The sequence below is a fragment of the Bos indicus genome, chromosome 11 (genome assembly GCF_029378745.1).
Source record: "Bos indicus isolate NIAB-ARS_2022 breed Sahiwal x Tharparkar chromosome 11, NIAB-ARS_B.indTharparkar_mat_pri_1.0, whole genome shotgun sequence".
NCBI lineage: Eukaryota > Metazoa > Chordata > Mammalia > Artiodactyla > Bovidae > Bos > Bos indicus.
Genome location: NC_091770.1, coordinates 98,423,258 through 98,436,215, shown reverse-complemented (window position 1 = coordinate 98,436,215; position 12,958 = coordinate 98,423,258). Strand labels below are relative to the sequence as shown.

At 45.9% G+C, this 12,958-nt stretch overlaps 1 protein-coding gene across 5 annotated transcripts in view; it reads right to left on the bottom strand.

The window, feature by feature from the left end:
- The window catches only part of SLC25A25 (solute carrier family 25 member 25), a 36,494-nt gene that overhangs the window by 11,857 nt on the left and 11,679 nt on the right, over window positions 1-12,958 (bottom strand). The window contains exon 1 of one of the 5 annotated variants that reach the window (XM_070799319.1): window positions 5,133-5,649. The exons of 3 other annotated variants lie outside the window; for them this stretch is intronic. In XM_070799319.1, the coding sequence (XP_070655420.1) occupies window positions 5,133-5,351 (219 nt within the window). In that variant the 5' untranslated portion in view covers window positions 5,352-5,649. Of the gene's footprint in view, window positions 1-5,132; window positions 5,650-12,958 lie in introns of those variants that run through there. One more of the 5 variants, XM_070799320.1, reaches the window with a different exon arrangement.

Sequence of the window (12,958 nt, the reverse complement as noted above, 5' to 3'; positions counted from 1 at the left end):
GATTTTAGGAACTTATATTATGGGGTTGGCCAAAAAGTTCGTTTGGCTTTCCTGTGAGAGGCTACAGCAAAACCCGAAAGAACTTCTTGGCTAACCCCATGTTTCCGCGCTTCTAAAGAGATCTCAGGGTAAGTCTGTAAAAACAGGCCTTGGGCTGTTTTATCCATTCACTTGGGTGGATCCAATGGTGTACTCAGAGGCAGCTCAGGATTATTTGGGCAAATGCCTCCTCAGCCTCCACCTAAATCCAAGTCACTCAGTTGTCTGTTAAGCCACCCAATCCAGAATGTTCTACTTTAGGGGTATTTTAACACACATCTTATCTCTACTGTTGGGGTCCCCGAAGGCAGGGCCATTGTACCTCCTTGTCTGGAATGAGCCCTTGCCTTGATCACGGAAGGTGCCTGATAGAAGCAGTTTCTGATTGAATGAATCATCCTTGGCAGGGCTCTAAGACCCCAAGTAACAAACATGACTGTTCTCAATGAAGACCTTAGGTTTGGTTTCCCAAGTGTCTGCAGATAAAGAGTCCTCAGGGCATTTTGCCTACCTCAACAAGGTACTGTATTATTACTTTTAGTTTAAAGGAAGTTCACATTTATAAGTAAAAAAGCTGAACTTTAACTGCTGATCTTCCTTTTCAAAATTATTCATGTGTGCTTCTGAAATGAAAACAAATTACACAGATCTGTTGAAGTGTCTCATTTCAATGATGACTGTAATCCTTCCAATACAAAATGGCAAATATTTTGACTGAACGAATAAGTTGTTAAATTAGAGATGTTCATTTTCTACTAAACTGTTTTTCAAATAATGGTGGTAAACATAACTGTACCACTGAGGGCTTTTTTTGTTTTGTTTTGGTACCACTGAGTTTTATGACATATTTACAAGCCTGAAAAGAGATTTGAAAACAAAGTCATATGAAAGTGAAATCAATATTTAACATATAAGGAATGATCTATATGTAACCTTGTTGTATATTTTCCAAATCTCCTGTAAATGTGTTATCATATTTTCATCAAACAAGGGCAACTATCTTCTACAATAAACAGAATGGAATCTTCCTGATCATAACAGAACTCATCATCCTACAGACCAATGGTACCACCAGGGTCAGAAATGTTCTCTGAAAAGTTCTACATGTGCTTGTCAAGATGTGATCTTAACAACGCTTATATTAATTCTATTCCAATGTTATTCTTAAAAAAGAGCTCCAACGTATTTCTGTTTTGCAACCGTGTTCACATCCAACAGAATGTCTTCACTGGACAAACGTACACTGGCATTTGGTTGTTTATTTAAACCATCCACCCTCCCTGAGTTGCACAGGTCATGCAGAGTTCTTCTGTCACACAGAAATGGCAACTTCCTAGTTGAGACCTCCAGGCACCTGGAGGTCCAAGGCAAATGTTCTTTTCCTGGAATGACAGACACTGGGCCCCAGAGGGGCCCTGAGGTGACCTCTTAATCTCTGACAAGAAGACTCAGACCAGGAGAGGCCACCTGGTTTGCTCAGGCCCCAGAGCCAGCTGGCGGCGGGGCTGAGGCTCACCCGGGGCCTGGCTCTTGTTACAACAGCCATGTAAATCAGCACCCAAGCCTGACACTGCCATAAAGAGATTTTAGAATTCGGTTTCAAAAGAACACTTCCTCAGCCTGACCCTGAGCATTACAATGAGCAGGACCTCACATGGGAGGTGGCAGGTGTCGGGGAGCAATTTTAGACTTAGCTTAAACAGACAAAAAAAAAAAGCCACAAGAAACTCTACCTGTTACAGTGCTGAACACATACGTGGGAAATACAAATAAGGAAGAATAAAGCAGGGCTCAGGACGCACCTGGCGGCTTGGTGGTTAGGACTCTGCTTCCACTGCGGGGGGCACGGGTTCAATCCCTGGTTGGGGCACTAACATCCCACATGTCACACGAGAGTGAAAGCGTAGTTGCTCCGTTGTGTCCGATTCTTTGTAACCCCATGGACTGCAGCCTGCGGTTTTGTCCTTTGTCCATGGGATTCTCCAGGCAAGAACCCTGGAGTGGGTTGCCATTCAGTTCTCCAGGGGATCTTCCCAGCCCAGGGACTGAACACGGGTCTCCTGCATTTCAGGCAGATTCTTTACCATCTGAGCCTCCACAGAAACCCACATGTCACGTGGCATGGCCAAAAAAAAAAAGGTTCATAAAGTAGGATGTTTGACACCAGTTCAGTTCCTGATGTTTGACACCAGCCCCAGGTGTTTCTGGATCCTTGAGTATAATGCACTCTTCCCTCTCCTGCCATCTATATGTCTTCTCCGCTCTCTTTACCTGTTCTAATTTTGTGACCCAGATCCACTTTTGTCTCCTTTCTTCCAAAGTCCACTCCTCTAACAACTAGTCCTGGGAAATGACGACAGTCACTCCTGATTCCTGAGAATTCAGTGGTATTCCATTTCCCTTAATCCGCAGTTCCTCTCACCGAGCATTTTCTCACCTTCAGACCTGCCAACGTGCAGACCCCACAGGCTTTCCTTGTTCTACTACTGTTTCATTCCAGAGAAACAGGTGCTTCCCACAAGAGCTGGAATACCGTGAGTAAGAACAGGGCAAGTAGAGTATCTATGGGAGTGTGGCATTAGTTCATAAAGCATTTCCGCCGCCCCACTCCGATGACTCAGACCAAGCCCAAAATATTAATATGCGAAGGAGCCTTGCCAGCATCCGGCTACTCTAGCCCCGCCCACCCATAAGGCTCTCAGAGCCTCATTTGCTGCTGCGGTCGCAGTGTCATTTGATGATCAGGTTGCCATGACAGCCCAGTGGAGCCGGTTTCCACTGGAGCTGCACTTGGCAATTAGACACACAATGAGCAAAAATTCTCTTGAGCTTCTGAGGAGATGGCCCCTCAGGATTTGAAAGCTTGAATGCAGCTTGGGGTACCTCCCACTCCAGACTAAAGGCTTTCTTCTTCAACTGCAGATCAACTGGAAGACAAAGATAAAGGGTGGAAACTGGAACAGTTCCTAGAATAAAAACTTGCAGGAACCTGACTCACTAGCAGACATATTTAAAAGAGGGAAGTGAGAATTAAACAGAGAAGCAATGCTGGGAAACTGAGAAGCCTGAGAACCAAAGTGAATGTCTCCACCAGGTTTCCATGCAGTTGCGGCAGCCTCTGCCTGAGAGAAATGGCAGAGAAACAGCGAGCCAGGCCCCACCGGCCAATGATCACAACCCCTAACCCTCTACCTTCAAGAGCAGCTGCGCTGGAAGAGGACACACTGCTGAACCGCTATTCCAGTTCTTAGTTATCTGCCTTTAAAGGGTCCACACTGCCCAGCTGTGCTTTCCTGCTTGCTTCAAATCAAACCGGCTGATCCACCTCCCTCTTGGGGCTCCTCCGAGCCCCAGCCAGCTGATTCATGTCCCTTTTGGGGAGAAGTGCCAGTGAGAGGTGTGGGTCTTACATTCCAGCCCGCCTTGCTCCCAATTCTGTAGGTCAGTAAAGAAGCTGTTCAGAACAGAGTTCTAATGCCAGCCAGCCCAGGCAGAGGGGGGAGGATTGGCAAGGGGTGCCAGTTATGAGTCTGGGAAATGGAGCAGTTAATTATTAAAGTAAAAAGTAGGTGAATTTAAAAAGGAGCCAGCCAATCCCATAATCCCTTGACTGTAGGCAAGCAGGTCTGGAGATAAAAGTTCCTTCCAACAGATAACCCTGCAGCCATTTCCAGGTGCCTCTAAAATGACTGAAAGGTAGACAGCGACACCTGTCATGCCTCAGGCACAGTACAGACGCTCACACCCCCGCTGCCAGTGGTTGAACACAGACTAAAGATTTTTCTCATTGCTTAACCTGCAACCACGGCAAAAGTTGTGTCATCAAAAGTCCCTCCCGGGACTTTCCTGATGGTCCAGGGGCTAAGACTTCATATTCCCAATGTAGGAGGCCTGGGTTTGATCCCTGGTCAGGGAACTAGATCCCACATACCTCAACTGAAGATACTGCATGCCGCAACTAAGCCCCAGGGCAGGCAAAGAAATAAATTTTTTTTTAAAAAAGGTCCCTCCCACTGAGCAAAGAAGACGTGAACATCTGTTTCATAAACGCAGCAGTTCAACCCAGCAGAGCCTTTTCTGGACTCTGCAGTGTGCAGCACATAGGGCAGACTCTCCTCCCTTTTTCCAGTTGATTTTTACCTTGAGAAAGGAGAAAAAATTCAGAGTAACCAAGGCTTGGGAGGTGAACACGGTATTGCTACCTCGGGAAGGAGAAATCCAGCCAAGCAGCCTTTCGGTTCTAATCCTGAACAGAACCGGAGTAGTCCCCGTGGCTTTCTTAAGGGAAGGCGAGGCAGTAGAGGGCAAAGTTCCAGGTAGACTAGAGTGAAATCTCACCCCTGCCCTTCCTTTATTGTTTAATCCTGGGAAAATTACTTTCTCTGAAATCCTGGGAAAATACCTTTCTCCACCTCAGTTTCCTCATCTGTGAAATGGGGATGCTAACCACTTACCCTGGCTCTTGAGGGGATCAGATGACATAACCCATACTCACGGCGTGAGATGGATGGAAGACCCTCGCACTCAGCAGACCTTAGGACTCCAGAGGACTACCGGCCTCTGCGCCCTGAGCCTCCAGCCTCAATTCTGCCCCCCTGCTCCCCTCCTCCCCAGTGGAACGGTAAGACGGGTCCTTTGCCCACCAAGGCAGAGGGTCTGACCTTTGGGATGCAGGACAGGCTGGTCCTCCCTAGTTCCCAGCACCTGGGTTCACCTTCGAAGGTTCGCTCTGTGGCCCGCTTGAAGTCCGTCCTCCCTGAGCTGTTTAAAATGCTAATACCTAAGACACCCTGTAACTGTCCCTTCCTTTCAAATGGCTTTCTGGGGCCACAGTGATACATCCTAGGGTTTATCTCCCATTGCATTCCACCTTCCTTCCTCAAATGGCCACTGAAGTGGTCACATAAGGTAATCAAGCTGGTGCAGCAGCCACAGGAAAACTGGACTAAAGTTGGGCTTCTTTACTGTCTAACACTTCTCCCAGGCCCCTGGTACCACATGAATTCATTCATAAGTTTTCTCTTCCTCCCCCACTCTCCAGCTTTCTCCAGGTCAGCCCCTCACCTAGGAGGTCCTCTCGACATTGCCATTACCTTAGGAAATTGCTCTGCAGGTCCGACCACCAGCAAGATGGTGGGTCTCTTTTCCGTGGCCTCAGCCCTTCCGTCCTGCTTCCCCAAAAAGCTTGGCATCTGGTCTCTCCGAGCCGGGGCCGGGGTGCCTCTGACTTCATTCCCGCTGCCCTCTCTGGAGCCTTGGCACCCGGCCCTGGGGAAAAAGCTAGACAGAAAATGCCACAGCATCTGAAACATTCCGGCTTACTCCCCACGTTGCCGCCAGTGACCGCTCACTTTTGAGGGCTGTGATCACAACACCGAAGGTCTCTGGCTACACAGCTGCTTGGATGACTAGCCTGAGAAGTTGGGAGGGCTGGCAGCTCTGCCTGCCGTGGCTGCTTCCTGCCTTCTCACTGCTGTCGTGCCTGGCCTGCGAAGCAGCTCACTCTGACAGCCCCGTCAGGGGGTTGCTGGCCACGAGAGAGCCGCTGGAGCTTCTTCCAATCAAAATTCACTTTTGCAGGTGGACTGTGATCAAAGGTTTGGCTTTTTGGCCAAAAAAAAAAAAAAAAAAAAGGAAAGAAAAGACAGAGAAGGCGGACGGCCTGACAGACCTCTCCAGAGGCAGAAGCCAACTTCTAGCTCCCGATCATTCAGCTTGTCCTCTCTGAACTAAGGAGCAGCATCACACCGGCGAGCACCAGCATCCAAGCCTGCATTCTCACTGCAGCAGGGCGCGGCCAATCACCTCTGCCGACACTACCGGGTTCATTATCCCCACCAGCAACGTCCCTCCAATCACAGCCCGCCGATTTCCCGCATGCAGCCGACAGTTCTGCAGGGAGGTGCCCGCGGCAACCTCCAGAGAGGCTTCCAGTGGCCCGGAATCCACATGGAGGAGCCCGGCTTCCTCTTCTCCAACTGGCTGCTTCCGGGATGACACTCCCCCTCAAGTTTAACACGATCAAGAGATCCTGGCAACGCTTCCTAAGACATCCAGCAACCCTTCCTGTGTTCAGTTATCCCATTCTCTGCAATTGTGCGGAACACAAACGGCGCGCCCCCTACCACGGTCGTTTCTCCTCTGCGGCTCCCTCTACACGGTGAGCTGCCTGGGGACAGGGATCAAGTCACAGATCTTTCTAGCCCTCGTACCCAGGACTAGGCATAGGTGAAGGCTGTGGACTCAACTGAGTAAACGATCATGAATAAAAGGGAATTAATCTTTGGTCATTTGTTTCTTCATTTACTAAGACAAACTGCAGTGTCACGCCATCTCTTGAAAAGGCAACTCTGATAGGGTGTTCATAACCATTATTTTAAAAATAAACATAGCATGGAAAAAGTTTAATAGACTGTGTTGGAGAAACATATATCCTGATGTGCTGTTATAAGAGTGTGAACCAGTGCAATCTCGCTGGAGGACAATTTAGTCACTGCTACCAGCATATCCTAACAGAAGTAGAAGATATTAAGAAGAGGTGGCAAGAATACAGAGAAGAACTGTACAAAAAAGATCTTCACGACCCAGATAATCACGATGGTGTAATCACTCACCTAGAGCCGGACATCCTGGAATGTAAAGTCAAGTGGGCTTTAGAAAGCATCATCACTATGAACAAAGCTAGTGGAGGTGATGGAATTCCAGTTGAGTGGTTTCAAATCCTGAAAGCTGATGCTGTGAAAGTGCTGCACTCAATATGCCAGCAAATTTGGAAAACTCAGCAGTGGCCACAGGACTGGAAAAGGTCAGTTTTCATTTCAATCCCAAAGAAAGGCAATGCCAAAGAATGCTCAAACTACTGCACAATTACACTCATCTCACACGCTAGTAAAGTAATGCTCAAAATTCTCCAAGCCAGGCTTCAGCAATACATGAACCATGAACTTCCAGATGTTCAAAGCTGGTTTTAGAAAAGCCAGAGGAACCAGAGATCAAATTGCCAACATCCACTGGATCATGGAAAAAGCAAGAGAGTTCCAGAAAAACATCTATTTCTGCTTTATTGACTATGCCAAAGTCTTTGAATGTGTGGATCACAATAAACTGTGGAAAATTCTGAAACAGATGGGAATACCAGACCACCTGACCTGCCTCTTGAGAAACCTATATGCAGGTCAGGAAGCAACAGTTAGAACTGGACATGGAACAACAGACTGGTTCCAAATAGGAAAAGGAGTATGTCAAGGCTGTATAGTCACCCTGCTTATTTAACTTCTATGCAGAGTACATCATGAGAAACCCTGGGCTGGAAGAAGCACAAGCTGCAATCAAGATTGCCAGGAGAAATCTCAATAACCTCAGCTATGCAGATGACACCACGCTTATGGCAGAAAGTGAAGAGGAACTAAAAAGCCTCTTGATGAAAGTGAAAGAGTAGAGTGAAAAAGTTGGCTTAAAGCTCAACATTCAGAAAATGAAGATCATGGCATCTGGTCCCATCACTTCATGGCAAATAGATGGGGAAACAGTGGAAACAGTGTCAGACTTTATTTTTTGGGGCTCCAAAATCACTGCAGATGGTGACTGCAGCCATGAAATTAAAAGATGCTTACTCCTTGGAAGAAAAGTTATGACCAACCTAGATAGCATATTGAAAAACAGAGTCATTACTTTGCCAACAAAGGTCCGTCTAGTCAAACTATGGTTTTTCCAGTGGTCATGTATGGATGCGAGAGTTGGACTGTGAAGAATGCTGAGTGCCAAAGAATTGATGGTTTTGAACTGTGGTGTTGGAGAAGACTCTTGCGAGTCCCTTGGACTGCAAGGAGATGCAACCATTCCATTCTGAAGGAGATCAGCCCTGGGTGTTCTTTGGAAGGAATGATGCTAAAGCTGAAACTCCAGTACTTTGGCCACTTCATGCGAAGAGTTGACTCATTGGAAAAGACTCTGATGCTGGGAGGGATTGGGGGCAGGAGGAGAAGGGGACGACAGAGGATGAGATGGCTGGATGGCATCACTGACTCAATGGAAGTGAGTCTGAGTGAACTCCAGGAGTTGGTGATGGACAGGGAGGCTTGACGTGCTGCGATTCATGGGGTCGCAAAGAGTTGGACATGACTGAGCGACTGAACTGAACTGAACTGAACCAGCATATCAAAATTCCCTGGTGGTTCAGACGGTTAAGCATCTGTCTACACTGCGGGAGACCTGGGTTCGATCCCTGGGTCAGGAAGATCCCCTGGAGAAGGAAATGGCAATCTACTCCAATACTATTGCCTGGAAAATCCCATGGACAGAGGAGCCTGGTAGGCTACAGTCCATGGGGTCACAAAGAGTCGGACATGACTGAGCGACTTCACTTCACTTCACTTCACCAGCATACCAAAAGCACAAACCCTCTGACAGCAACTCCACTTTCAGTGAATTAACCTGCAGATATGTTTACACATGTAGGAAATCACATATACATATGTTAACATATATGGGATGCATACATGTGATAAAATATAAGGATATTTTTTACAGCTTGATTTACAATAGCACAGGTTAGACACAAGAGAATGCAGGTTCAATCCCTGGGTCAGGAAGATCCCCTGGAGAAGGAAATGGCAACCCACTCCAGTATTCTTGCCTGGATAACCTCATGAACAGAGGAGCCTGGCGGCCTATGGTCCATGGGGTCCCAAAGAGTCCCACACAACTGAATGACTGAACACAAATGGAAACATTTTAAAGTTCTTTAAAAGGGGAGCAGGTCTAAATTAATGCACACCCACACAATGGAGCCCTAGGCAGCTTCAAAAAGAGGAAGGCAGGGACTTCCCTGGTGGTCCAGTGGTTAAGACTTCACCTTCCCGTGCAGGGGGTGTGGGTTCGATCCCTGGGCTAGGATCCCACATGCCTCACGGCCAAAAAGCCAAAACATAAAACAGAAGCAATATTGTAACAGATTCAATAAAGACTTTAAAAATGGTCTACATCAAACCACCCCCCCCCCCCAAAAAAAAAGAGTACGGCAGCACTACATCTATGATTATGGAACGACTTGAAAATATCTTGTTAGATGAAAAGAACAATGTGCAGAAAGAAGGGGATAGTATGCCGCTGCTTACTTCTATGTTTGTATACATGAAGAATCTCCCTGGAAGGACATACTAAAACTGAAGAGATGGTCTGGGCTGGGGATGGAGGGGACTTGGGAGGTTGAGGGGAGAAAGGTAGACGGGAGATTTATTTTCACCGAGTACACTCTTATATCTTGTGAAACCAGATCATGAGCATGTATGACCAGGCAAGCATGTGTGCATACATACAGCCGTTATTTAAAAATAAAACACGAGAAGTGAAAGCAAGACTGCCACGCTTGTTTGAGAGCTCAGGAGCCCATGTCAGTTGCCCTCTCGCTAGATACACAGAACAACTTTACCTAGAAGGAGTTTTGTGTGTTGATTTCATGTCTAGTCTTTGAAGCCAGACCCCAGGTTCAATCCTGGCTATCACTTACGGGCTGTGTGATCTGGGTCAAGTTACTTTACCTCTCTGTGTTTTAACAGCCTCATGAGCAAAATGGGGACAGTAACAGGGCTGTACTTCATGGAGTTGGTTGAAGGCTACATTAAATAATACATGAAAGCTCTTAGTACATAATTAGCTATTTTAATCTAGAAAATGACTGTGAGTTCATAGAACTAAATAGTTTAACTACAAAAGAAGGGCCAGTCTACGGTAAAAATCCCTAAATAAAGATCCACTACTAAAAATTAATCCTTTTTTTTTTTTAAGGCACTGAAAATCTGGTGAATTGGGGCAGCTGGTGATCTTTTGGGCCCTCATCTACAAATAAAAGATAAATCCCGTATTGAGTAAGTAACTGGTTTTTCCTTTAATAGACTCCTCTGTACCACAGAACTGAGCTATGAACTCAGGGCAGGTTCCAGCCAAGACGGAGTAACAGGAACCAATTCACACTCCCGACTATAACAACTAATGTACAGACAAAATGTGAGACAATGGTTTCCAAGACACTGGGCAACAAAGCACAGGAGGCCTTAGGTTTCCAAACAAGTGAGACCTGCAATCGCCCAGGCTTCCTGCCGAGTTTCCAGGCTATCGTGCAGAGTGGACACGCAGCAGAGCCCAGCAGTCTCCCCACACTGAAGAGCAGGAGCTGGGAGGCCAGGACAGCTGGAGTTTGCAGGGCAGAGAAGACAGAGCTGCAGAGTGAGGTCTGGAGCTCTGCTGAGGGCCTCTGGGAGTCAGAGCATGTGAGTATGAGGAAACTGCCTGTGGATGGGGAAAGAACTGGCCAAGGGCATCACAGGGCTAAGAGCAGTTCCTGTTCCCACCAGCTGGAGTGGAAAACCTCATAACATAGGTAAGTTCAGGAAGGGTACTCAGAAGGGTTTGCCTCCATAGCGGGGGCAAAACTGGCCCTAGACTAAAGGCTGTTCTTGTTGATCTAACAATATAGAAAGCTGGCCCAAGGGAGTCGAACTGTTTCCAAATAACTGCACCCTGGAATAAAGCTCAAGAATATTAATAGGAATACAAAAATATCCAAGATAAAAATCCCATAAAAAAATTAACAGCAATGCAAAGAAGCAAGAGAAGATGACCCACAATGAGAAATCAATCCATTGAAACTGACCCAGAAAGGATATGTATGATGGAATAAGGACAGAAGGATATTACAAGTCATAACTGTATTCCACATGCTCAAGAAAGAAACAGCACGTTAGAGACACTACAGATACTCTAGATGAAAATTACAATGTCTGAGATGAAAATCACACCTGGATGGTTTTAACAGCAGATGAGGCAACGCAGAAGAAAAGATTAAGGAACTTGAAGACACAGCAATAGAAACTTTCCAAAAGGAAACACACGTAGAAAAAATAAAGCCATAAAAAAGAGAGAGAGAGAAATGCATTAGTGACCTGTGGGAGAACTGCTAATATACTAATATCCACCCATCTGAAACTCATGGAGGTGGGAACATAAAAGATATTTAAATAAATAATGGCCAGGTTTTATCCAAATTTATTAAAACCTACAGATCCAAGACCTCAACAAACCTCAAGCATAAGGAACGTCAAAACAAAACAAAACAAAATTACGCTCAGGCACATCACAATTATTTCTGAAAACCAGTGATAAAGAGGAAAATCTAAAAAGCACCTTGAGAAAAACACCCATTACATTCAGAACAAAAACAAGAATGACAGGGGATTTCCATCAGAAACTGCTAACCCAGAATTTTATACCTAGAAAAATACCATCCAGAAGGAGGGCAAAACACTTTCCAGACGCACAAAAACTTAAAAGAATTTACTGACAGCAGAAGTGTATTACAAGAAATGTTAAAGAAGCCCTTCAGACAGAAGGAAAACGATACCAGATGAAGAATGGAATGAAAAGAATGAAAAGCACTAGAAATGGTAATTGTGTGGGTAGAAAGAAATTCTTCTTATTGTTTAAATCTCTTTCAAATATAAGTGACAATTTAAAGCAAAAATAAAACAACGTATTGTGGGTTTACAACATGCATCCTTCGCTTTAGTCGTGTCCAACTATTTGCGACTCTTTGGACTGTAGCCTGCCAGGCTCCTCTGTCCATGGGATTCTCCAGGCATGAATACTGGAGCGGGTTGCCATGCCCTCCTTCAGGGGACCTTTCAGACCCAGGGATCAAATCCATGTCCCTGTGTCTCCTGCATCGGTAGGCAGGTTCTTTACCACTAGCATCACCTGGGAAGCCCATAAAAAGACAAGCCATAGAGGCAGCCTGCGTGGTTTATAACATATGTAGAAGTAAAAATGTGTGAGAACCATTGCACAAAGGCTGGGGAGAAAGAAATGAAAGCATAATGTTTAATAGTCTTAAACTAGGACTTCCCTGGTGGTGGTACAGTGGATAAGAATCCTCCTGCCAACGCAGGGGACACAGGTTTGATCCCCGGTCTGGGAAGATTCCACATGCTCAAAGAAACAAAGACAGCGCTAAGTTGTGTCCGACTCTTGTGACCTATGGACTGTAGCCTGCCAGGCTCCTCTGTCCATGGGAACTTCCAAGCAAGAATACTGGAGTGGGTTGCCATTTCCTTCTCCAGGGGATCTTCCTGACTCAGGAACCGAACCCAGGTCTCCAGCATCGCAGGCAGATTCTTTACCGACCAAGCTAGGTGGGAAGCCCCACATGCAGAGGAGCAACTAAGCCTGTGTGCTGCTGCAACTACGAAGCCTGTGCTCTAGAGCCTGAGAGCCGCAACGACTGAGCCCACACACCGAAACTACTGAAGCCGGAGCTCCCAGAGCCTGTGCTCCGCAACGAGAGAAACTGCAGTGGCGAGAGGCCCGTGCGCAACCACAGGGCAGCCCCCAGCTGACCTCAACCAGAGAAAGCCCGCGCCCAGTAACAAAGATCCAAGACAGCCAAACAAACAAATAAACAAATAAATAAAATGTAAAGCAGAATCTTAAACTGCTTATGAAGGGGTATAATATCAGTTGAGATAGGTTGTGATAAGTTAAAGATGTATACTATAATTCCAAAAGCTACCATTGAAGAGAGAGAGGTGGCGGGGAAAGAGAGACAGAAAGTTATAACTAGTAAGCTAACAAAAGAGATAAAGTGAAATTATAAATACTCTCTGACCCAAAAAAGAAGGCAGAAAGAGAAAGGAACATAGAATGGGTGGTACAAATAGAAAACAAACAGTGAGATGGCAGATTTATACTCAACCGTTATCAGCAACAACAGTAGATATAAATGGTTTAAACATCTCAGTGCAAAGGTAGAGATCGTCAGGCTGGTCAAAAAAGCAAGATCTAGCTAGATGTTGCCTATAAGAAACACACTTTAAATATAAAGATACACGTAGGTTAAAAGTAAAAGAATAGACATAACAATCCTAAA